The 23,118-nt window shown below is 37.3% G+C and overlaps 1 protein-coding gene across 6 annotated transcripts in view; it reads right to left on the bottom strand.

The window, feature by feature from the left end:
• LOC127431374 (DENN domain-containing protein 4C-like) overlaps positions 1–23,118 on the bottom strand; it is an 89,497-nt gene that overhangs the window by 45,005 nt on the left and 21,374 nt on the right. For all 6 annotated transcript variants that reach the window (XM_051682034.1, XM_051682117.1, XM_051681958.1 and 3 more), the window contains 4 exons: positions 14,550–14,860; positions 9,145–9,397; positions 5,769–5,838; positions 184–353 (listed from right to left, as the gene is read on the bottom strand). In XM_051682034.1, the coding sequence (XP_051537994.1) occupies positions 184–353; positions 5,769–5,838; positions 9,145–9,397; positions 14,550–14,848 (792 nt within the window). In that variant the 5' untranslated portion in view covers positions 14,849–14,860. The remainder of the gene's footprint in view (positions 1–183; positions 354–5,768; positions 5,839–9,144; positions 9,398–14,549; positions 14,861–23,118) is intronic.

Genomic DNA, 23,118 nt, shown 5'->3' with positions numbered 1-23,118 from the left:
TTTTCAACGGTTTCAGGCGCACTTAAATGTTTTCAGTTCAGAGAGATGCTGTTAAAGTGTGTTATTCATTTAGGTCAGACCAACCGGAACAGAAGGAACGGAAAAAGCGCAGTTAGGTTTTAGCAGCTGAATGCAAGTTAGATCATCCTGACCTCACTGATTTCTAATGGGATTTTACTGTACCTTTTCTCCATTGGAGTTGGTCAGGACAAATGTGGAGAAGACAGGTAATGGGTAGCGTGTGTTGGGGGCCCAGCACTCAATCTTGGCCCCCATAGGTAGGCAGAACAGGGGCACAGACACTGAGAGGGGAAATGACTCATAGTCTTCCTCTGGATATCGAAATATCAGACCTTTAAAGAGAAAGAATTTCAAGTTAGAAGTTTGGGTGCCAGAATAAAATGAAAATAATATATATATATATATACACACACACACACACACACACACACAGGCGGCTAAAAGTTTGGAATAATGTACAGATTTTGCTGTTTTGGAAGGAATTTGGTACTTTAATTCAGCAAAGTGGCATTCAACTGATCACAAAGTATAATCAGGGCGTTACTGATGTAAATAACAGCACCATCACTATTTGAAAAAAGTCATTTTTGATTAAATCTAGACAGATATATTTATATACACACTGGTGGCCAAAAGTTTGGAATAATGTACAGATTTAGATTTTTGGTACTTTTATTCACCAAAGTGGCATTCAACTGATCACAATGTATAGTCAGGACATTAATAACATGTAAAATTACTATTACAATTTGAATAAAAAAAATTCTTCTTAAACTACTTCAAAGAGATCTCATCAAAAATCCTCCATGTGCAGCAATGACAGCTCTGCAGATCCTTGGCATTCTAGCTGTCAGTTTGTCCAGATACTCAGATGACATTTCACCCCACACTTCCTGTAGCACTTGCCATAGATGTGGCTGTCTTGTCAGGCACTTCTCACACACCTTACAGTCTAGCTGATCCCACAAAAGCTCAATGGGGTTAAGATCCATAACACTCTTTTCCAATTATCTGTTGTCCAATGTCTGTGTTTCTTTGCCCACTCTAACCTTTTCTTTTTGTTTTTCTATTGCAAAAGTGGCTTTTTCTTTGCAATTCTTCCCATAAGGCCTGCACCCCTGAGTCTTCTCTTTACTGTTGTATATGAAACTGGTGTTGAGCGGGTAGAATTCAATGAAACTGTCAGCTGAGGACATGTGAGGTGTCTATTTCTCAAACTAGAGACTCTGATATACTTATCATCTTGTTTAGTTGTACATCTGGCCTTCCTGTCCTTGTTAGAGCCAGTTGTCTTTTGTCTTTGAAGACTGTAGTGTACACCTTTGTATGAAATCTTCAGTTTGTTGGCAATTTAGAGCATTGTATAGCCTTCATTCCTCAAAACAATAATTGACTGACGAGTTTCTAGAGAAAGCTGTTTCTTTTTTGCCATTTTTAACCTAATATTGACCTTAAGACATGCCAGTCTATTGCATACTGTGGCAACTCAAAAATTAACACAATGTTAAGCTTCATTTAACAACCCAAATAGCTTTCAATTGTGTTTGATACAATGGCAAGTGATTTTCTAGTACCAAATTAGCAATTTAGCATGATTACTCGAGGATAAGGTGTTGGAGTGATGGCTGCTGGAAATGGGGCCTGTCTAGATTTGATCAAAAATGACTTTTTTCAAATAGTGATGGTGCTGTTTTTTACATCAGTAATGTACTGACTGTACTTTGTGATCAGTTAAATGCCTTCTTTACTGGCATAACATGCCTAATAAATAAATATTTTTTCATCCATTCATTTTCAATCGATTTCCACTCCTATTTCATCTCCAAACGATTAGCAAAAAACAAAAAGTTTATCCAACCAGAATTTATTCCTTGATGCTGACAAGCAAAGTGTAACAACTGTTTCTCAAATTGCATGCCCGAAGCCGAAGCAGTGCGTATTCTGAGCTCCACCCCGTCAGGCCTTCGGAATTTCCACACAATCCCTCAACACTGCAGTGTCAGACTCATCAGCCAATCAGAATGATTTATTTATTCTTGGTGGGTGTGGTCTTTAGGATATGTCCCAGTCCAGGCCTTCTAGCTGGCCTTGATTGACACAATAACGCTTTAAGTGATGTATGTAATTTGAAAGCGAAGAGCTGTCATCACTGCTGGTATTGCCGTTGAGAAAGAGATTCTTATGGATTTAAAAATCTAAGGTGTTCTGCATGATCGTGCGATTGATTAATTAAACAGGAAAGGAGGACTGATTTTCACTTCAAGTAAATTGGTAAGTGCTTTTTGCATTGTTATAGCAACATCAGGTGTTTTCTAAGTGTAAATTATGCTGCTTGAGCATTCAGTGTCGGATCAAGTTTTGAAAAGTAACCGTGTACCCTGACAAAACAAAATTTACTGCAAGCAAAATTTAAACCACAAATATTATTAGAGAGCTTTTTCTTGGTATTAGACCTCCTTGGTTCTGGCTTTTGTGTGTGGACGTGTTTTTAAAATGTCAATTGGTATTATTAGTTGACTGCCACATAATGTATGATAGGCATGAAACTGTGTTTTCGTAATGGCATGAATCGCACTGAAGGCCTAGACTAATATATATATATATATATATATATATATATATATATATATATATATTGTGGTATAAGCGTCCAAATACATTTTGGGCCATTGCATAAAGGGTTGTCTGGCTAATTAATCATACTTTGTAGTTAATGGGCAAACATTTTGAACCATTCTGTGTTTGGGTCTGGTTTAAAATGGTATCAGTAGTTATTGTCCTGGTATTTAGACATTCAAGCTGAAAGTGATGAGACAGGAAGTTTTGCCTTTTTGTGATTAACACAATGTCATGTGACAGGAAGTGATGCAATGTGGAGATAAAGAAACTAGCTCACAGAAAGTGAACAATGATAAATAAATGTGAAATGTCAGGACTATGCACTTGCAAAGTAAATCACACAGACATGAACACAATGATAGGCTGAACACTCAGGGAGGCCTATCACTATGTGCACTGAAAACCCTAATAAGCTGACTTAACACAATTGATTGAGTAAACTCATTCCATCAATTGAATTGAGTAATGGCGTCTTCAAAACTTGTCTAATTAAGCTAATTTAACTTGGTGTTCATATAGAATTAACTACTTAAAGTAACTAGAAGCAAGTAGACAACTCAGATTTTATATTTATTTAAATATTGTTGTTTCTACTTAATAATTTAAGTTGAAATGAGAAAATTTAGATCATACAATAACACAGCTCAAGTAAAGATTTTATATATATATATATATATATATATATATATATATATATATGATCCTGGGTCAATTTAATTCTCCACCGAAATACATACATACATATATATATATATATATATATATATATATATATATATATATATATATATATATATATATATATATATATATATATCACACACCTGTACTTTAGGTGCACATATGCACAAGTTGAACTGAAATAGAGTTAACAGGGTCCAACTTCACCAAATTGGACACAGATCACCCTAATGGCATCATCTCATGAAAATTTGCAAAAAAACAACATAAATAATACTACAAAAGAGCTAAAACCTCTATGAATTCTTAATAACAACTATTTAAATGCCCCCATCAGTTTCCTTTGATCAAGGAAACATAATTAAATAATGTAAGTGCAAGGAATTATGGGTATTCCACATAGCCTCAATTTTGTACTCAATCGATTAAAGTTATTAACACTAAAAATCTTAAGCCTGTAGATTTTTAAGATAAGTTCAACAAACATAAATATTTGAATTCTGAGCCAGAAACTTGACATTTCAAGTAATGTTTAACTAAAGACAATTAGATTTTTCCAGTGATGACAACATTAGTGTTTACATTATGGACTGTAAGACATAGGGATTATTTTTTAAGGTCGCCAATCTTAAGAGCAATGCTACGTTAATGTATATTAAAAGTGTATTTAAGTACATTTAATTACATTGCTCTACTTCCAAAGCAAGACATGTTGAGTTTCCTCTTTGCAAATAAAACACTACACCAAATGCAATTTTTGTAAAATGAAGGTTGACAGTGTGTTTGAAAATCAATATGCTTTAATTTGCAGGGTTAGTGGAAATCTCAGCAGTAGAGGTGGGACACAATGGTTGACTAGTCATTTGAAAGTCAATTTACTGAGGTCGACTAGTTTATTTATATTTTTTCTTTTTGTCTTTTAGTTACTGGCGGTGCTAAAATAAATGTGCTGACAGCGTGATGTGCTTTAGCTGTTAAGACAGTTTGCACAATAATTTCTTTAAAGATGCATCTCTAAATGAACCCACCTACAGACATACACATTCAGGCAGCTGTTTCTGGCCACTGCACTGAATTTTAACACAGTGTGTCAAGTTAGAAAAAGTTGAACTTTTATTAAAAAAAAAAAAAAAAAAAATCTGTCATCATTTACTCCCCCGATGTTGTTCCAAACCCATTTGACTTAAAAGATGCAATAAATGTGAACAAGACTGACATACTGTCTAACGTCTCTTTTCTTGTTCCACGGTAGAAAAAAGGATTTGGAACAACACGAGGGTGAATAATTAATTTTGTCATTTTTTCTCCCCATTTCTCCCCAATTTGGAATGCCCAATTCCCAATGTGCTCTAAGTCCTCGTGGTGGCGTAGTGACTCGCCTCAACCCAGGTGATGGAGGACGAATCTCAGTTGCCTCCGCATCTGAGACCGTCAATCCACGCATCTTATCACGTGGCTTGTTGAGCGCGTTACCGGAGACATAGCGAGTGTGGAGGCTTCACACTATTCTCCACGGCATCCACGCACAACTCACCACGTGCCCCAATGAGAGCGAAAACCACATTATAGCGACCATGAGGAGGTTACGCATGTGACTCTACCCTCCCTAGTAACCGGGCCAATTTGGTTGCTTAGGAAACCTGGCTGGAATCACTCAGCACATCCTGGATTCGAACTTGCGACTCCAGGGGTGGTAGTCAGTGTCTTTACCCCATTAATGACAGATATTGTTTTTAAATAATCTATTTAAGAACAATTAGTCAACTAGGCATTTAGGCAAGCCACGGACTAGTCGACTCTGAAAATCATCTAGTTATGCACATCCCTAATCAGCAGAGGTAAGGTGTTGTTTACTGTGAAATGGCAGGACTGACATTTAGAAGTCTCTCTTTTATCTACAGCACACAGAAAGCTTCTGAAACTCAAAATCAATGACTTCAGATGAAAGGAGTGAACAAAAAGCAAAATGATGGGGGGAGAGATAGACTCATGGGCTTCATCCCAAATCTTAGAAATGCTGCCTTTGCATTGTAAGAGGCAGGAATGCCAAATTCAAAAACATAACATCCTGTCAATAAGATGCCTTCATCTGGGTCAGTTTTTGAAGGTGTCATAGTCAAGGCCTTCACATCAATCCTTTTTCAACTTATATCTCCATTTCTACAGAGATAATTTCTAATAAGCATCATACTTTTATTTGCTTGGGTATCTCTGTAGCTCACTTGAGTTTGTTTGACATCATTAGACATGGCGCAATGGTACCTTGGAAGGCAGTCCAAAATCAGTGTCCTTATAAGGTTCCTTTGTGCACACAAAGCTGCATGTGAAGTCATTGCCTGACTGAGCAGTGAGGCAGCAGGGCAGCTGCCTCAGTTTTTGGATGCAGCCATAGACTGAGAGAAGGAGAAAGGGAAAAAAGAGAGAATGATGCAGAGATGGGGACTTACCAGCCTTATAGACGATGGAGTTGGAGGCAGACACTGACTTCTTGTAGCACAAAAAGACACTTGATCCCCACTGGGCATAGAAAATTAAGCATAAAAAAAGTCACCATTAATAAAATGTAATTTCTGTGAACTAGCATGACCAAATGGCACAAATAACAGCTGGAACAATAAACTGATCAATCAGCATATATTTATAACGTGTTGTACAATGGCTTGTCTCTTTCTATAGTATGGAACAATGGGGTTAAAGGTACACGTTAAGGAAAATAAGCTTTTTTTTTTCTGGTCACAAGGTGTATCAAGATTCAAAAAATACATTTATTTTTATTGAATATTGATGGAGCAACATAATTTGTGTGAATAGAAATAACAACTGAAGGTTGTTTTGAATAAAAAAGGTGGTGAGGGAGTCTTTTAGCCCACACCTGGGGTAAAAGTCTCCCTCACTTGGGATGAAAGGCCACCGGGGGGTTACTGTAACTACGTTTCCATTCAAGGATTTTTTGCGAAAAAAATAAAATAAAATAAACAAAATAAAGCTGATGGAAACACAAATTATCGCTAAAATTTCACAAGTATCGACATAATATTTTTCCGTTTAACTCTAACGCATAAACTCTATGTCGATATTTCAAATGTCACGAAAAACTGGTTTGGAAACATTTTTGGTCGAGAAAATTGGCATTAATTCGAAAATATAGTGTCACATGACAGAATTTACCCCAATCGTTAGCCTGTGTTAATCATGACGACGGTATACATCCTTGAAAGCCAATTTATTGTACGTGATTATGGATTGATCTTAACGGCATATAGATCCGATGCTGCAAACATGACACTCCCAGGAGTGCCAACACAAATATCTCGTATCATGAACATCGATAAATGCACGGAGAACACATTAATGGCCACTGTTTGGGATTAATTGAATTGTGGTAGCCATCCGTTTATTTATTAAAGTTGCTTTTACACTCCATTCAAAATAATAGACATCAGTCATGGAATTAGCCAATAAAAAAACCCAAAAAAACTATGCACAATGTTTTAAACTAAAAATAAATACACAATACAAGGAGAAAAGCCCAATTATATAAAGTTATTGTTTAGCTTACTTTTGAAAAAATGCTGGCAAAATTCCCTCTATTAAATTACATAAATTAGCCTACCAAATGAATAAAGCATTAAATAAAATAATTAATTACCAAACGAAAAAATAATATTGTTAGGCCTATATACTTGCCTTTTCTTAACACACATTTAAATTAGCCTTACCCTGTTCTGTACATAAAAAAAATTCATCTGAATGACATTCTCAGAATGTTCTACACTTCAAGACTATAAACTAACAGAACTATTTGTCCAATGCTGAGCTCACTTTCAGAAAACGAGATTTTGAACACCTTAAAACTTTTAAATATTTGAAATCTAATCTTCTTTAGGCTACCTCAGATCGCATTTGCTGAGCTTCTTCAGAAAATGTAAATTATGACGCTAAAATTGATTTTAGATGATAATCAAGTTCAGTTGGTCATTAAAAGTTGCTGGACAAATATGCGGGACATAATGCAGTTGTGATGGCGATGCTTTAGATTAGATGATTGTTCAAAATAGCCCATTGAATGGAATGTATCATATATGTAAACCCTGATATTACACTGTATCAGTTTAGCTGTGCACACAGCATAGACACATCGATTGATGGTCTTTATACTAAGACCGAAAGTTTCCCCCACTACTTGGTGCAGGTTTCCAGCTTGAACAGGGCCATGATGAATCGCTTTGGGGTCGGAACTGGTGGCAACCTGTGATAGGCTCAACATCAGGACCAATATTACAGTCCTATTAGAAGGGCAACTGCTACCCTTTGATTGCAGTTTCGTCTTCTAATTGCATTTATTTGTGAAATTAAAATGACAGTAAGCTGGCTAATGTTAATGAATTGCCTCAATACTCTCCCCATTTTACCAAAACTTCGGAGGAAAAAAAATTAGGGACATCTGGGAGGCGAAAGGTACACAATTAGAGATAAACACACATTTCTGTATAGAAACGGCTTAAGGGCAGATTTCTTATGTGATAAACGAAAACTTATGCGACAAAGTGTTTTTTTAGGCATGATGTCATCACACACCATTTTTTTGATAAAAGGTCATTTGAATGGAAACAGGCAGAAGATGGCAAATTTCTAAAAGAAAAATTTACGCATTTTCACTTTGTCGATAACAAAATAGCACAAAAAGTGGATGGAAACTAGGCTATTGATTTGGTGTAGATAACGGGCAATAGTCAATTTGTCAACTTATGCAAATACTTTTGAGACAGCAATATGATGTTTTGAGTTACAAATTAAGATATTACTTATTTAAAATAAATCACTTAAGGGTGCATAATCATTTCATAACATCTCAAGTATTTTATAAAAAAAATTAATCTCCATTGTGATTGGATAAGTTAATGTGAGTCCACTTATTTTTTCCTCCCCTTTTTCTCCCCAAGTCCTCGTGGTGGCGTAGTGACTCGCCTCAATCTGGGTGGCGGAGGATGAATCTCAGTTGCCTCCACGTCTGAGACCGTCAACCCGTACATCTCATCACGTGGCTTGTTGAGTGCGTTACCGCGGAGACATAGCGCTTGTGGAGGCTTCACGCCATCCACCACGACATCCATGCACAACTCACCACGCACCCCACCAAGAGCGAGAACCACATTATAGCGACCACGAGGAAGTTACCCCATTTGACTCTACCCTCCCTAGCAACCGGGCCAATTTGGTTGCTAAGGAGACCTGGCTGGAGTCACTCAGCACACCCTGGGATTCAAACTCCAGAGGTAGTAGTCAGCGTCTTTACTCGCTGAGCTACCCAGGCCCCCAATGTGAGCCCACTTTGAACATTTTTCATAACAAATATTTTCCCTCCACTTAAGAAAAACAATGAGATTGATAGGGGCCTTTAGCCCCTGCAAAAGAGGTGCTTTCCCCCCCAAATACTTTCCTTTCACTTATTGGACATTTGTTGGAATTTTTTTATATAATCACAATGAACAAAATTGAAAATGACAAATTCCTATTTTGTCTCAAAATAAATGTGATACTTTCCAGGATATTCATTTGATACATACATTTACAACATTTTAAATACATTACATACATTTAAATCAAATGACCTTAAAATCAAACTCTAGGACATTAAACACAATGATCTCATGGAATAGTAAAATGTTGCTGTATATAGTGACAAACAGGTGTCTAGGAAAGTCCTGTGGTAGCTTTTGATGCTATTTAGTGCTTTTGGAGAAAATCAAATCAAAGGAGCCGTTTACCCCGGGGAGCCTTTAGTCCCATTGTACCCTACTTTGACATCCAGGTTGAACTCACCATGCCACAGTTGAGATTCTTGTCCACCTTGCAGAAAGTGTGAGGAGGAGTTTCGCCCTTGTTTGTGATGATGACGCATATGTCAGTGACAGCCAGCGAGTTCTGCGGCTGGACAGGGGGCGCTCGACGGTAGGTGATGAATATGCGTTGGGATGTGGCCGAGCTGTTGTTGACGTTTGCGCAGCGGCCAAAAGGTGTGGCCTGGACGACCTCACAGCCCGGAATGAGCCGCTCTTTACCCTCATACAGCACCCTACAACAAACAACCAAACGTTTATAAGCAATTTAAACTAGACACACTGGATCTGTTTTAAAATCTACTGCCAACTGAGGCTGCTTCCTTTTGAGGCAGTATCCTAACAGAAATGGAACCTCAAAAGTGACTGAACTGGAATGCTCTACATACTAGCAACAGTGCCCACCCACTTTTTCAGTCATCTTGATTCTGGAAGTATTTTACCCATTAATTTCATTAAATCCTTCATTAAAGAGTTCTAAGACATGACCCAAACTAACCAGCTCTGAGGTGAACCCAGCTTTACAGACTTTGGTTTGAAGCCAAAAAGCGTTTAAAAATCGCACAAAAACAAAGAAGGTACAAGACTGTGTACTTAACATTTTTAATGAGGGAATGAACTACAAATCACATAAAGCATTGTGAATGACGATAAATATAAAAAACTATAGATTTAAAGTTGTTGATTATAAGTACAGAAACAATACATTAAGTTTTTTTTTTGCAAAGTATTCATATATACACAAATATATAAGTAGTTTGAGAGAGTAGGGAAGACCGACTCCGTTGTGTCATTTGCGGTGCTTCTTTTGGCGTGACTTGTTTGCCACAGTTATCTGATTGGTGGATCTTTTTCTACAGAATTATGGGATGCATAGTTAATTACCAAAAATTCTGCTATTAAACAAGACTTTTAAAAAATGAAGTTGAAAAAATACAGACTGATGGCTTCAACATAAGCATATACCAATGATTACAACCTTTAAGGGTTTATAAATTGGTGTTTAATTTGTCTATGGAGAAAATGAACTGGATTTTTACTTCCGAAACCCGACTTTTGCACTCTAGCAATGCACCTTTCTGGAAACAATGCAATGCCCTAATAAGTATAAATTTACAAAACAAAGCTCACACAAATACAGGGTAAAATAATCCATCTTTAATTCAAATTGAATAACATTAGATTTCAGTATTGAATGAATTAGATTTATAATAATTCAATATATATAATATAAATAATATAAGTGTGCTGCTAAGCTAGCAAGCAGATACTCAATAAGCACAAGAGTACACACACATTGGATCAAATAGCTGACTTATAGACCCACCCTCACATCAGAAGCATGCCTATGATGCCTTAAAATACCGCCACCATAGGCAGCTCACTATGTTTTGGAAGAGAGCTACAGAAATGCACATTTAAACAGAGAGGAAATGGAAAATAACCCATTACCATTTACTTTTTCCCTTAGGCTGTCCTCTAGCATACTTAATTAACACTCATACAGTGTGCTGATCGCAGCATTACATTAGCACACATAAACTAGCACACACTAGAAACTTGGCTAACGTGCACCCATCTTTTGTCAGAGTCGATTCTTCTGTTCTTATCGGAGCAGAACAATACATTGCCATTTTACTCAACAGTCACATACCACAATGTACAATAAAACATGTACGTCAATGACACCGCAACCTTGCATTTCTATTGTCCTTGAGATCATTTTTATGAGTGACCTACTAACAAAAATGTGCAGACAATTGTTGAATGGCTGCAGGCGGAAAGATCTGTGGAAACACATTGGATCAGGGTATGACATGGAAAGCACAGAGTTTCAGTTGTCATTCCTAATAATATCAGTGTGCTATTGGTGCTAATGCATGTTTGCAAGGGAATGGAGTGAAAAGAGACGAAGAGGGATTGAGGAAGAAGGGCATAAAAGACAGATAAAAACAAGATATTACTGATGGATGGGAAAAAATGACAATTAGCAAGGACTGTAAGTGATGGAGTGCACTGTAAATAGATTGAAGTGTACAGGCTTAGGAAGGAACGAGAATATGATAACAGTCTGGAAAGAAATGCTAGAAGGCAGGTGATTCACTTCACCCAATGCAATGATTCACTTCATCCATAGATCATCCAGCATCAGCTTGCCACCGTCTTTATTATTACATGATTTTTATGCTGAAACCCTCTCACTATAATCTATAAAAGGTATAGTAATAAAACCCAGCTATCTTTTCATTGATTCCAAATAATTATTCTGACAGCTTGAAAATTACTCAAAAATATAACTGAGATCTGTTTGAACTAAAAACATGAAATCGTTAGAAGTGTTATTGGACAAGTCAAACACAGGACTGGTTTTAATCTGAGGCTATAAGAATTGTTCAATTTATATCATCATTGTGGTGTTTAAGGACTCTAATAAGACTTACTTAATCTTTTTGGGCCACTTCCTCTCTGTAGTGTGAACACAGGTTCAGTAACAACTGCGACAAGAGTTTATCTATAATAAGTCAATTACGCTCCAATTACCTACACAAGTCATAAGGGACAACGCTCTTGTGCCCATCCAAGCACTGATGTAGGCTCTATATCTGCTTAATCTGAGTGACAAGACTCTTGTTAAAGTATCATTTAAAATCAAACAACAATCAAAATCAAATCAGAATATCAGGACAATTATTTTTTAAAAGCATTCTGTTGTATGGTTGCCCCATACATAGACTTGCTATTGTAAATTCAGAATCTGGAATGCATCGCATTCTAAGTGTCATGTTTGTTTAAAAACATCTGATAAACATCTTAAAAAGAACAGATTCAAACATTCTAAAACAACAATATCCCAAAAACCATCTGTTAAATGCTGTTCTAACATCTGTTGCAAATGGGTGTTTTGCAGATGAACAAACGCTTGTAAAAATCTTCCCGATAAAAATGCACTGTAAATTTTAGACCATGTTCACACTAATACGTTTTCGCTCGAAAACGCATTGATTTCACCATGTTTATGCCTCTAATCCACACTTTTCCTCCACTGAAAACATAGACTTTCGAAAACGCTCTCCAAGACCGCACACTTTGGAAAACGATGATGTTATGAAACTGAAAACAGGTTTCAAACTTGAACGGATTAGTGTGGATATGGCCTTAAATGTATATATCTGCTAGAGAATTCTAAAAAATAGAACTTTGAAAAATAGAATTTTGTCAGTGTTAAGGAGTATGCATATAGATGGCCTTAAATCTAACACACAGATTAAATAAATATCTATTTAGATAACTATTTAGATCTTGGTGCTCATCAGAAGACTACTGTACCATGAGTGCCACACTTCTTAATAGTAGTGTAGGCCTGAATAATGCAATCTCCAGAGAGAGAGAGTCCAGAAAGTCCATATTGAATTACTGTATTCCTTTTAAAGCTTCACACATACACACACATAGTGGCATCAAATGCCTTATCAATGACTACATTAGATCGTCATCTTGATATTTAATATCCTAAAGAGAGCAATGGCCTTGAGCTGCACTGCTGCACTATCAAACTGACAGTCTGCTGGTAATGAATGGAGACCACAAATAAACTTTGGATGCATATGTCCCACTCATTTTAGAACTTCATTTATCACAGAGAGGACAAACAGGATACTCATAATGTCGATTATGAGAGTGTGAGTGAGCAAAACTAGAGAAATAACATGTGCATGCCTCACATGCTTAAGCACATGATGTTTATTCTGTTGACAAATAACATCACAAATAACAAGGACATTAACTTTTTTTTTTCAACATCATGATTTAAGGTTAAAATTGCACCAATACCAATTTTTGAAGACCTATACATCAGCCACAACATTAAAACCACCAGCCTAATATTGTGTAGGTCCCCCTCATGCCACCATAACAGTGCCAACCCGCATCTCAGAATAGCATTCTCAGATGATTTTCTTTTCACCACAATTTTACAGAGCGGTTATCTGAGTTACCATAGACTTTGTCAGTTGGAACCAGTCTGGCCATTCTCCGTTGACCTCTCTCATCAACAAGGCATTTCCGTCCACAAAACTGCCGCTCACTGGATGTTTTTTTTTTTAGGCACCATTTGGAGTAAATTCTAAAGACTGTTGTGCGTGAAAATCCCAGGAGATCAGCAGTTACAGAAATACTCAAACCAGCCCATCTGGCACCAACAATCATGCCACGCTCCAAATAACTGAGATCACATTTTTCCCCCATTCTGATGGTTGATGTGAACATTAACTGAAGCTCCTGACCCATATCTGGATGATTTCATGCACTCACTGCTGCCACACGACTGGCTGATTAGATAATAGCATGGATGATTGTTGATGCCAGACAGGCTGGTTTGAGTATTTCTGTAACTGCTGATCTCCTGGGATTTTCACAACAGTCTCTAGAATTTACTCAGAATGGCCCAAAATCAAAAAACTTCCAGTGAGCGGCAGTTCTGTGCACGGAAATGAGGTTAGAAAATGATGAAAGAGGTCAACAGAGAATGGCCAGACTGGTTTGAACTGACAAAGTCTACAGTAACTCAGAAAACTGCTCTGTACAATTGTGGTTAAAAGAATAGTTTGGTTGGTGCTGTTTTGGTGGCACGAGGGGGACCTACACAATATTAGGCAGGTGGTTTTAATGTTGTGGCTTATCGGTGTATGAGTACCAAGTACCACATTTTAGGTATTTGCTGATACTGAGTACCAATATGAGTAGTTTTGTGTTTGTTTATGTATTGTCCATTCTATTTGTATTGGATATCTTGATAAAGTAAATATTGGCATTTTCAGTCATCACAAATTACAATTCAGGAGCATTTTACCAGGGTATAGCTTACCTTTAAAAGTAACCCAGCTAACACAAATTATACGTTATTCATGCTTTAACCCTAGGTCATTTTTGACCAGAATCACTTTTGCTGATTTCATAAAAATTGTTTCCTTTATCTGAGTGCTACAAGACTTAGTGACTTTTACTCAACTTGCCATCTGAACATACAAAAAAACTGGGGCATGATTCGATTTGAAGTCTAAGTGGTCGTAAAAAAAACCCTAACACCTTATCTGTCAATTACAATCAATACATCGCCACAATGAAGAAGAAAAACACACAGAAATTAAAGGGTGAGACTATAAAACATCCAAAGTGCAAAACATACACATCCAGTCGCAGTGTTTACGACAACATCGTCCATCGAGTCTGATGAAAGTGCTCTTTTGCTCTCCCTCAATCTAAAGTGTGTGGAGCAAGAGAGATCCGCATATATCACAAGAAAATTAATTAAATGAAAACTCATGTGCTAGTTTCAAATGTGCTAGTTTTATTATCTGTCCTCGACAGCCATTCACTCAACACACTTACCCAATGTCAATCAGTGGGGACTTTCCGCGACCCCTCTTGTAACATAGAAAGAGTTCTGGGCTCTTGAGACTGCCATGGTTGAGATTGGCTGGCTGGCCGCTATAGGTGCTCTCAATGCAGGTGAAACCTTCAGGGACTGTTTCTCCGGCTGACCTGTTGATGACGGCCAGGTCTGTGATGGCAGACTTGGGCCTGCTGGACTTGGCTTCAGACAGATCCTGTTCTAGTGGGGTGGACTTGTCTGTCAGGCCAGCCACAACAAAGTAGTCCGTCACGCGGTGACCCTTATCCTCAATCATGGCTGGACGGGCCTGTTTGGAGAGAATTAACTTTTAATTTGTATTACTTATAGCGACTATTTATTTTTTTTAATCTAAAACTGTATGCTGTTGCATAACAAACATTGCATAATATTAATATATTCATTCAACAAATACAATATGAATAGTTATTTAGTAGCTGAAAGAGCAACAATATAGACTTATCTTGTGACAAAAAAGTCTTCAGAAACTAAAATGATCGTAAACACGACAACAAATGTAAAAAAATGTGGAAATAATTTGAAATCCCCATTTGCGATAGTAAAGATGGTGCGCATTCATATTTGGTTTTGTCCAGTATCTTGTGAGATGGTCTTATTGAATTAGAGCATGTTTCTCTGTTTTTTGCACCACTTTTCACTCTTTCTGTTGCATTGAGCAAAATAAACAATTCACAAACAAACTACTCCTTTTGAACCAGTTCTCTTTGATGAGTCAGTCAAAAAGATTTATGAATCACAAATCAGACTGAATCAGATGGTCATATGAAGCAATTCTGTAATTTGACAACTAAAAATAGCCATTTGGTTCCTAAATGCTTCATTTCAGTCTTTTTTTCAATAACTAAATTTACAAAATTAAACAAGAATTTGCATTTTATTGTAAGCATAATCATGGATAAAAGGACATTTTGAGTGCCTACAACCCCTTTAGCCATGACTAGTATTAAGGACACAAATCTTCATTAAACTCTTACATTAACAGAAAAATGTCCCTGATACAATTATTGATCAATAAGCATCCAGGACCTGAACCATTTATCCATTTTATAATAGCTTTTAAATTGGTAGTAATTTAGCAGCTGAATGCAAAGTGCAACAGTAAAGAATTTCTTTGTCCACAATTACCAGTGCATTTATATTGCTAGCACACACTTTAAGTGACTTACGATAAAGTGCAGAGATCATGATATTGACAATTATCAAGACAGGATGCTGAGAATACACCACTTTCTGAGCTAAGCAGATGCCAAAAGCATATATCCAGTACTGTGGCTGATCATAGCAGACTGGCTGGGGTCACAATAATCTGATCATGACTGAATGCAGTAGGAAGCCATTGACAGCTGCAAAACCAGGAACAAAAGCTTTTGGTACAAAATGTTCAGTTTTGTAATATTTGCCACCAACGGCATCAAGGCATTGAAAATTGCAGATAGGGACTCTTTTAGGGTCTAAGAGAGTTACTGCCTCTATACATAATTTAATTAGCTCATGATTTTGGGCAGACAGTGGTAAAAGAGAGAGCAGCACCATGAGGATTGAAGCAAATGCCATCACAAACATAAATCAAATGATTAACACCATTAAAAAACATTCCTCAGACTCTTGGATATATTTAGAAAAACCAACCCCTTAGACTTAACAGGTGTATATGTTGATTAATGTGTTTCTTTCTGTGCAGTTATGTCCTGCCATTGGAAAAAAGTCATGCCCTTTAATTAATAGAAGGAAACACCAAAAGACAATGTTTCTAACAATCATCCTTTTCTTTTGGTAATTGCTTTAAAGACAACATGAAATTGAGCCAATTTACTTTCTTAATGTTCCTTGTTTTATTGTGCTTGATTCATCAGTGCATAATCTGATTATTAATCTTTCATCAAAAATTTGATACAATTCTCAAGCTCTGAAATGACTTTCCTTTTCGGCTGATGTAAAAAAAAAAAACTATTGGATAATGTTAACCAACAGTCAAATAGTTGTTTACGTAATTGTTTTGGCAAATTCACATTCAGGTCTGGCTCTTTTCTGGTATGGAATGCCCACTTGTCACAACCAAATCAATTCCCCATGCTTACATTTTTTTTTTTTTTATTATTGAGCAGGCCCTATCCTGTTTCACTTGGAAGTATGCCACATTGTGGAAATAAAATTAGCTGTGAATGTTGTGTCATGTTGACTTTAAAGACACAATGTTCAAATTACTGATTTTATTTGTATTTCAATACACAAATTTTGAATTCTCCTTTGTTTCATAGATTATCAACAAGTTGACCTCAGTCTTTAAAAAGATGCTCTGAATACCTCTTTATTGTTGCCTTCATAGACCGAGACAGTGCCAAACGTAGCAAAAAGATCATACAGAAGCTTGCAAATCAAAGGTAATCAAAAGTTCAAAAGGCATTGACAAGAAAAGCCCTCATTGTTGAAAAGAGGATGCAAGTCAGTGCAATCCTTCAAGGATTGCCTCTTTGAAAATGTATGCAAGTCTTGGAAAGAGTACGAGTACAAAAACGAAGGATGTATTACCCCTCAAAACAAGGGTAGGAGATCATGAGCAAATACCTGGCAGAGAAGAAACTGAGACTACAAAAGCAAACATTTCTCTTGCCTTCAAAAGATTTCAGGGAGGGAGGCAGGAAGTGAAAGTTTCCAGTCATCTGTTCACTGGTCCAGCCTCAGGAATGGGGCTGCTCACCTCCAGAGCTTCCATTATCCCTACAAGTCCCTTGCCAGATCTTTCTACAAAACTCTATGTTGAAGTTGTGTCCTGTACAATAGCCTGCAGTTCTCAGTACAGTGCCCCCCATAAAGTATTTGGAGACAATGAATGAATGTCATTGCATTAAATAACAAAATATCAAACCATGGTTTGTTTATTTTAAACAATCACACAGGCTGCACACTACTAAACAAAACATTACACGAAAAGACAAAATGATAATAAATATACTGTTTAAAAAGAAGACAAAACATATTTGGATACTGGTTATTAAACTTACTGGAACATATTTAATGTGAAAACTAAACCTGTGGTTACTATGCTAGGACAGCTGTGTGAACTTGAGAAGAACTTCATACAGCCACTAAAAATGGGTAAAAGTCAAGAAAAGTGAAGTTAGTTTTGAGAAAACGTCTAGCATCATTTGTTTGATACTTTGTTATCTAATGAAACAAAATTACATTTAAAGTGTGGCTTCAGTGTTCACATACTTTCTGGAGCCACTGTTTCATCTTTAGATGGTGCATTATGCATACAGTGTATTCACATAAGTGCTGATTCATGGCCCTTAAATAGAATGAAGTGAAAATCATTCAACTCTGCCACAATGGTTTCTGTACTACATTACTCTTTTAACAAAATCCAATCAGCTTTGCCAAGAAAATATAAATGTATGAGAGACAGATACAGAGAGAGAGAGAGAGAGAGAGAGAGAGAGAGAGAGAGAGAGAGAGAGAGAGAGAGAGAGAGAGAGAAAATGTGCGGTCTGACACTGGCTAACCTATTTGTTTTCTCCGTATTTCATTCTGCCTGACTCAGGAATAAGAGATTACAGGGATTAAAGCCTCAGGATCTTGGCTAAGTATATGATGGAACAACCTGAAGCTTTAAAAACAGACTTCGTAAAGACATGAGATACACTTTAAACATTCTGCAAACAGACAGATATAAAACACTGTCTAAATTATCAATTAAGCTATAAGATTTTGCACTCGTCTGTTCAAGGTGCAATTTTATGCTGTGGTATTTTGTCCCAATATTGGAGCACTGTCACTACACATTCAGAAGTATGGATTTGGCACATGTCTGTTTGTCCATTTAAACTTCTGAAAGACAAGACAACTAATGTCATCGCAGACACCTTAAAGACGGTAAGGTGGGAAATGAGAGGAAAGCCAAGCTACAGACAGCAGCACTGTACGTTGTTCAAAAAGCATGGCAAAAGAACGAAGAACGTTGTTATCTGAAAGCTAAAACAAATTGCGCTGCATCCCAAATCATGCTGTATCTGTCCTAAACGATATGCAAGAGTTGAATTTGTGCATCCCAATTTATTGTGTATTGAAAGAAGTTAGCTGTAGATACCCGGATTACATTTATAATAGCAAAGTGGCAAGGAATGTGAAGCCAAAGTTGCCTCATTTCTATTTTTCTAATAAATGTAATTTCTATACCACTAGTGGCATCAAACAGAATTGCAATCTGTTTTCAAATAGGTTTCCCAAAAATGCCAACATCCTCCATTGGTTCCAGTTGAACAAACTCAGGGAAACTTAAATTGGGATGGAACGGTCCAGAACTGCTTTCTGGCACCTCAGCACTGAGTTCGACACCTCTAATGCCAAAAATAGTCCGTTGGAACCTGTTCCACTGTACTTGACCAGAGCGGCACTGTTTTAAGCACACACGAGCTCCGCTGGCTGCTTTAAGCACTTCAAACACAGGGACGAAATGTGTGACAGCAACACATCATATTGATAGTGCCACAGAGCCACAGTTTTTAAACTTTTTAGGTACAAAACTTATGAATGGCTTACTTATTTTTGACTATACATATTATTAGGCTAGAATTACAGAATTTACCTTGATGCTAACTCAGAGACAAACAGTATGTAATAAGGTCTGTGGTATCAAGAAAGCAATGCAAAAATCTGTATTTCCTATCACCATCGAAGTACATACTTGTAGTTCACAGTAAAAGTATGTGAATTGGGATGCAACACAGCCTTATTTTTTTCCTAAGCAACTTTGTGGCAAACATAAAGGTGCGGTCACCAAGCATTCAGAGTTAGCGCATGAAAAATGCCACTGCAGACTGGTGACTTTGTAAAATTCACTGCTGAGATGTCTCTGAATAATCAATGCTTGCATGCTTTCCAAGAGCACTCTATGTTGCATGGCATCTAGCAAAAGAACTGCATGGAGTGCAAAAAGCCATATCAGTCTATCTGCTTGCCATTGGCTTTGACTTCATTTACATAATGGTACACTTCCAAAAGCACATATTGTTGGAGCCAGGAAAATGTTCAATGTGTTCTCACAAACAAGAGAAAACATTAAAAATATGTAACAAAAAGAACTCGCACCTCACCCGTCCGGCTCTTTGATTGTCTGATTATCTTAAGACCAATAGGGGAGGTGTGCTTTACAACTGAGCTACGATTTTGATTGCCTATAAAAACACAACTCTATGAGATGTGGCTCTAAGCACAAGAGCTCTAAGGCAGAGTACTGGCAAGATTGTAACTTCTACAAAATTGTTTGTTGATTTTCTTTTCACTAAGCTAAGATTTACAGCATTGTGGCCATGGCTACAGTTTGTTGGTCACTGAAGTGTACAGCCAGGCACTTTCCCCTCCTCTTTTACTTTGGTTTTGCTCTACTACATAATCAGCCACACTGTAAAAACAGCTTAGAATGTTGCCTTAATACTCAACCCATTCTGGTCCTTTTGATTCTGATGCGTGGGCAGTGAAACGTCTGATTTTTACAGCAGCAAGGAAGGAGTTCACTCTTTCCAGTCCAAAGATGGAAAATGGTTATAAGTCTAGACAGAAAAAGTAAAAAAAAAAGAAAGAAAAAAAAAAGGAAAAAAAAGAAGTCCATTTCCACATTTTCTTTAGAAAAGGTGAGCTGTGCTTGCATGTGCAAAACTTATCCACCACATGATGCCAGTAAGTTCTGGGTGGTTGCCAGGGCATTGTTATGGAGTTGCTAATGAGTACTGAATCATTATTAGCTGAGTCGGATGTTGCTATATGGTAGCTAGGGTGTTCTGGGTGGTTGCTAGGGTGTTGCGTACTGGCCCAGACCAAAAGGATCCACCCCAAATATGAATTTCACGTCCACAATGACAGGCCGGGTACCTCCATTGTAAATCTATGAATTTCTTTGCCTGTTTTATCATCTGCCAGCTGAAAATGGTAAGTCTGATTAATTCTAAATAATTAGTTGGGGGCAGTGGTGGCTCAGTGGTTAAGGCTCTGGGTTACTGATCAGAAGGTCGGGAGTTCAAGCCCCAGCACTGCCAAGATGCCACTGTTGGGCCCTTGAGCAAGGCCCTTGACCCTATCTGCTTCAGGGGTGCTGTATCATGGCTGACCCTGCACTCTGACCCCAGCTTAGCTGGGATATGTGAAAAAAAAGAATTTCACTGTATATGTGCAAATGCATATGTGTGATAAAGAAATATAATTATAATTAAATTATAATTATAGTTAAATTATAAATTATAATTAATTAATTAATTCAAAGTAATTGCACAAGACTTGAGGGATCAAACAGTCAGTAGCACAGGCCAGAGTTACATGCCAAAGTTTAATGCTTAAAGTTAGGGGTTTAAAAGAAGAAGAAAAAAAACCTGAGCAAAATGAGCAATAGTAATAGTGATATTTGCCTTAAAAAGAAAGAAATAGGGTTAGATTTAAGGGAACTTGAAACCAAGACCCTCATATCAAAAAACAACCTTTACCAACAAGCACCATATACAGTAGTCTTTTGTGAGCTGCTTCTTTCTGGGCCCTGATGGTGTTGCTGGTGGGATATGCATAGGAAAGACTGAGTAATGGGAGTTAGATGCCTGGCAGCGTAGGCACTGCCATCTGCTTAGCATAAGTTCAGTCCTGCTGTGGTGCTTACTGTGACTAGCCCCATACAACAAACATAAACAAAGTGAAAGTAGCACCATGCATTCCTGCCAAGTAAGCTGAGCCTAAACAGCTTTTTTGATTTTTTCAGAAATTGTAATAATCTAATAATAATAATAATAATAAGTTTAATTTATATAGCACCTTTCCAGAGCTCAAGGACACTTTACAATAGTAACACAATAATACAAAAACAAAGAACAGTCACAAAAACACAGTTCAGATAGCAGTCATAGGCCAGGGGTATTCAATTAGTTTCAAGAGGTCTAGTCTCTACATTTCCTTCCCTGCAAAGGTCCGGAAAATAACAACTTGCACGGTGTCAGTAGTCAGTATGGCTTTGAAATTTGGGGGGGGGGATAGTTATTATAACTTTCCACATTGACTGTTTCATTTTAATTATTTTGTTTTACAAAGTACTATACTTGAAAGTACTATATCACTAAAAAAAATAAACAGTCAAAATAGTCTCTTCAAAACAAAGATGAGGACACCTGCCCAGAGACAAGGCCAAAGCAGTGGGGTGTGAGGGATCTTTTCTACCAAAAGATTAGGCTAATATATTTCATAGAGTTCATTAGTCGAGGGCACTAATGTATATCAGTATATATTAATATTACAAGATAAGATCAACATTTTTTTTCAAGCTGGGTGACAGCAGTCTAGTTTTTGTGTTTAAATATTTTTACATTCTGAATATTTATTTTTAATTATTTTTACATTCAGATACCTATGTATGGGACATAGGAGTACTTTTGACTGAGAAAATATAAGTTACTGTATGGGGGTTCAGGGGTAACCCCTGAGAGAAAATTCTGAAAATGTAAAAGTCTGAATGGACCATTTTTATATTTTCATAAAGTGAAATTCTGATAACAATAAACAAACAATTTTCATCTTAAAAATACTGTTTTCTTAAGTATAAATGGGCTATGAAATAATGTGAGAATTATATTAATTATAACTAATAATCAGATATGATGACATCAGTTTTTTTTTTGGTGATAGGAGAAACAAGTGCGCACAGAACTTTTCAGTGAACACAGAATATAAAACAAGGTAAGAGTAAAAACAGACATGCCAATAATAGGAATGGCATATGTACATATGCAAGTGGTAATGTATGTGTAAGGTAGGAGTATGTACAGTTATTGAATTAAATATGTGAATTTACATATGTACAAGAGATATGTATTTACATTATTGCACTATGGGGGAGTCCTAAGGCTTCAAGGTCTCCCGAAGTCCACTATCATCCCCACTGTTTTGAGCGTGTTCAGCTCAAGGTTGTTGTGACCACACCAGACAGCTAGCTGATCATCCTCCCATCTTTATGCAGGCTTGTCACCATCGCGGATGAGGCCGATGACCGTGTTGTCCTCTGCAAACTTCAGGAGCTTGACTGTGGGGTCTTTTGCAGTGCAGTCATTCATGTAGAAGGGAGAAGAACAGTGGAGAGAGAACGTATCCCTGAGGAGCACCAGTGCTAATAGTGAGGGTCCCAGATGTGCGTTTCCCTAGTCTCACTAGCTTCTGCCTATCTGTCAGAAAGCTGGTGATACATCGACAGATTGGGGTGGGCACAGAGAGCTGGGTCAGTTTGGTTGAGAGAAGATCAGGCATGATGTTATTAAAGGCTGAACTGATGTCCACAAATAGGATCCTTGCATAATTCCCAGGTCTGTCGAGGTGTTGCAGGATATAATGCAGTCCCATATTGACAGCATCATCCACAGACCTGTTTGCTCGGTAAGCAAACTGAAGGGGGTCCAGCAGAGGTCCAGTGATGTCCTTCAAGTAGGCCAAACCAGTCTCTCAAACAACTTCATGACCACAGATGTGAGAGTGACAGGTCTGTAGTCATTAAGTCCTGTGATT

Source organism: Myxocyprinus asiaticus, chromosome 1 (genome assembly GCF_019703515.2).
Source record: "Myxocyprinus asiaticus isolate MX2 ecotype Aquarium Trade chromosome 1, UBuf_Myxa_2, whole genome shotgun sequence".
Taxonomy (NCBI): domain Eukaryota; kingdom Metazoa; phylum Chordata; class Actinopteri; order Cypriniformes; family Catostomidae; genus Myxocyprinus; species Myxocyprinus asiaticus.
Note: the sequence above shows the minus strand (reverse complement) of the source record. Positions and strands in the feature narration are given on the sequence as shown.